The 2588-nt window shown below is 36.1% G+C and overlaps 1 protein-coding gene across 1 annotated transcript in view; it reads left to right on the top strand.

Moving 5' to 3' along the window:
* Positions 1 to 543: 543 nt before the first annotated feature.
* Positions 544 to 2588, top strand: part of LOC117119502 — a 4135-nt gene continuing 2090 nt past the window's right edge. Inside the window, exons 1-2 of the mRNA XM_033264328.1 lie at positions 544 to 875; positions 1094 to 1202. Coding sequence (XP_033120219.1) covers positions 678 to 875; positions 1094 to 1202 — 307 coding nt within the window. The 5' untranslated portion in view covers positions 544 to 677. The remainder of the gene's footprint in view (positions 876 to 1093; positions 1203 to 2588) is intronic.

Raw genomic sequence — 2588 nt, 5'->3', positions numbered from 1 at the left:
TTTTTTACATCTATTTCACGTAAAAGTGTTTCGATACGTAAAATATCAATATTAAAGAGTTTCTAAGATATATGCTTCTAGGTTTGTTGAAATGAATAAAGAAATATTTATAGAATCGAGTCTGGGTGTTTTTATTTTTTTACTTTTACCGCAAATATTAATAAATTGCTTTCATATAGTCAATAATTTGGATCCTAAGCCCCGCCCACAATTTTTTTTACGAGCCTGAGGGCGTACGTCGCTATCACTTCGTGACGTCATTTATGTAACGCTGTTTCGCTTTCGGGACTGACTTTCTGGTAGCCGCGGTGTTTTCATACAGAACTTTTGTATGCGTGTCAGCTGATGGTGTACTGTACAAGGGATTTCAAGCAAAATATCTTTTTCTACTATTGGCTAGCGCGCGGCCGAAAAGAATCGTCGATTTGTAAACTGTCGTTTTCATCTTCCTTTTTACATTGACTAGGCCTATATATAAGCCTAGCCTCGGGCCACATTGTTTTTTTTTAGGGGGGGGGGAGGCTTTGTAGGCTTAGCCAGCTATCTCGAATGCATACACGATATTCGGTGATGCCTAGCTAGGCCTAGGTAAATAAATTTGCAAAAGCCTTGGAATTCGGCTGGACAGGCCTAGGCCAAGAGTTTTCCCTAGAAAATGATTACCCTTTTCTTCAGTTATGATCGATTATAAAGGGATTAGTGTTCGATTTTATATATTCTTGATAAATTTAGGCTCTATTATTTGTTTTTTTTGTCCTACCAAGATTCTTCAAACCGTACTTGAACCCCCAACAACAATGGACAATGCAACAGCTGTTCAAGATGATGATATGCCTGTACCTCCTGAACAACTAACATTGGAGAAAGAAACTCAAGTAAGTTTGATTTTATTTTCAATCAGAACATAAATGTAATTTAGTATTATCTGTATGAAATAAAATTAAAGTTGCAGCAGTTGATTCTGTTATTACTAAAGCAGTGTCATCATTGTAACACATAGCCATGACTACAACTTATTACAACAGTACAACAATATAGTAACATGTGTAATGAGATTTTGTGTTTGTTATAAGTAATATGTTGTTTTCTTTAGACGACAATGGAATTAGTGCACTGTGCTTGTTGCAGCAAGACCAAGCCAAAGGCCAGACTTAAGAATTCAAGTTTTCAGTGGAATGGACGTCCAAAGATGATTGATAAAGGTACTGTAAAATACAAGTAATATTATAACAATGATATGATACTGAATACTAAAATAATTCATTTGACCATCATTGTATGGGCCACACAGACAGTAGGCCATGGGGTGAAGCTCAAAAGACGTCTAGAAAACGAATTCCGTTCCGATTTTTTCATTATAAAAAATTTAGGCCTACAATAGTTAAGTAATATGTCTTGAATCAAATATAAAAAGTTCGACAAAAATATCTTCTGCAATTTTAAGAAAATTACCGTTTTATAACGTTCCTAGGCTGCTGGTCGTCGGAAAACACACCGCGATACAGCGGTGTAGAAGCACGTCGCGATCATACCATGAGCTGTCCACTTGCGTCAACTCGCATAAAATCGCGTCATTTTAGGTCAAATCGTGTGTATAAGAGACAGGTTTAGACCAGGCAATCTGTCACAGAGCAACGATGGCAGTTAAAAAAATCTGTAGCGACAGGGTAGCAATTGTAGGGAAACCAAGCTTAAGCCAATACACAAAATTTGGTTAACAAAAGACTATCGTGTCTTTTCATCAAGGAGTATGGTACTTCTACTATCCGATTTAGGGAATGGTGCTAGCTCTTTGAAATGACATCGAATGATTTGAATAAGGAGCTCAGCTGATGTTTAGGGTGGGGAGGGAGAATTAAAGATTCGTTTCAGATTGGGCATGCAGTGTTAAAAAATTGCCTTTTTATATCCCTAAGATAACATTTTGTATGAACATTCCTTGGGTATAAGCCTATCCCCTGTAATGTGGTAGGAATATATAGTTGTTAGTGCTCAGTACTTCAAAAATTAATTGCTAGCACAGAGAGGAAATTGCTGTAACATGTCATTGTACTTGTAGATTTAAACTGGCTTCCCAATGTCATACAAATACAGCAAAGGTATTATGTAGCAAATTCGAGAACAATGGCCTATTTTGTACCATGGAGGATCTCTCGCTTAAATTCTTCTATAATTTTTACATTCCAGAATTTTCTCTTTTTTGGATCTAAACAATGACAGTTTAGATCCAAATGATTACCAATCCATAAATTAAGAAAATGAATTATTTATTTAAAATTTATTTGATTTATTGTTATTTTATCTCGCCCAACAGAGTAGGGTGGGATGGGGGGGGGGGAGTGCATATTGTACACCACAAAGACCTTTGACCTTGGGTAGTACATTGCTATTGAAAAATACTGTTTAGCCTTGATCTGGCTATAAATAAAAGATCAAAATTTTTAATTGATTTTATATGTGCTGACATTCATAGTTTGCTACTAGGCGGTTGGTAGTATCATGGACAAAAAGATAATTTCAAGGCTGTCTCTTATACACATCTAGATGTGTATAAGAGACAGGAGCCAGCTCCTACTACTACTATACTA

Source organism: Anneissia japonica, unplaced genomic scaffold, assembly GCF_011630105.1.
Source record: "Anneissia japonica isolate Jap-2015-1 unplaced genomic scaffold, ASM1163010v1 scaffold7429_len65383_cov117, whole genome shotgun sequence".
Lineage (NCBI taxonomy): Eukaryota > Metazoa > Echinodermata > Crinoidea > Comatulida > Comatulidae > Anneissia > Anneissia japonica.
Note: the sequence above shows the minus strand (reverse complement) of the source record. Positions and strands in the feature narration are given on the sequence as shown.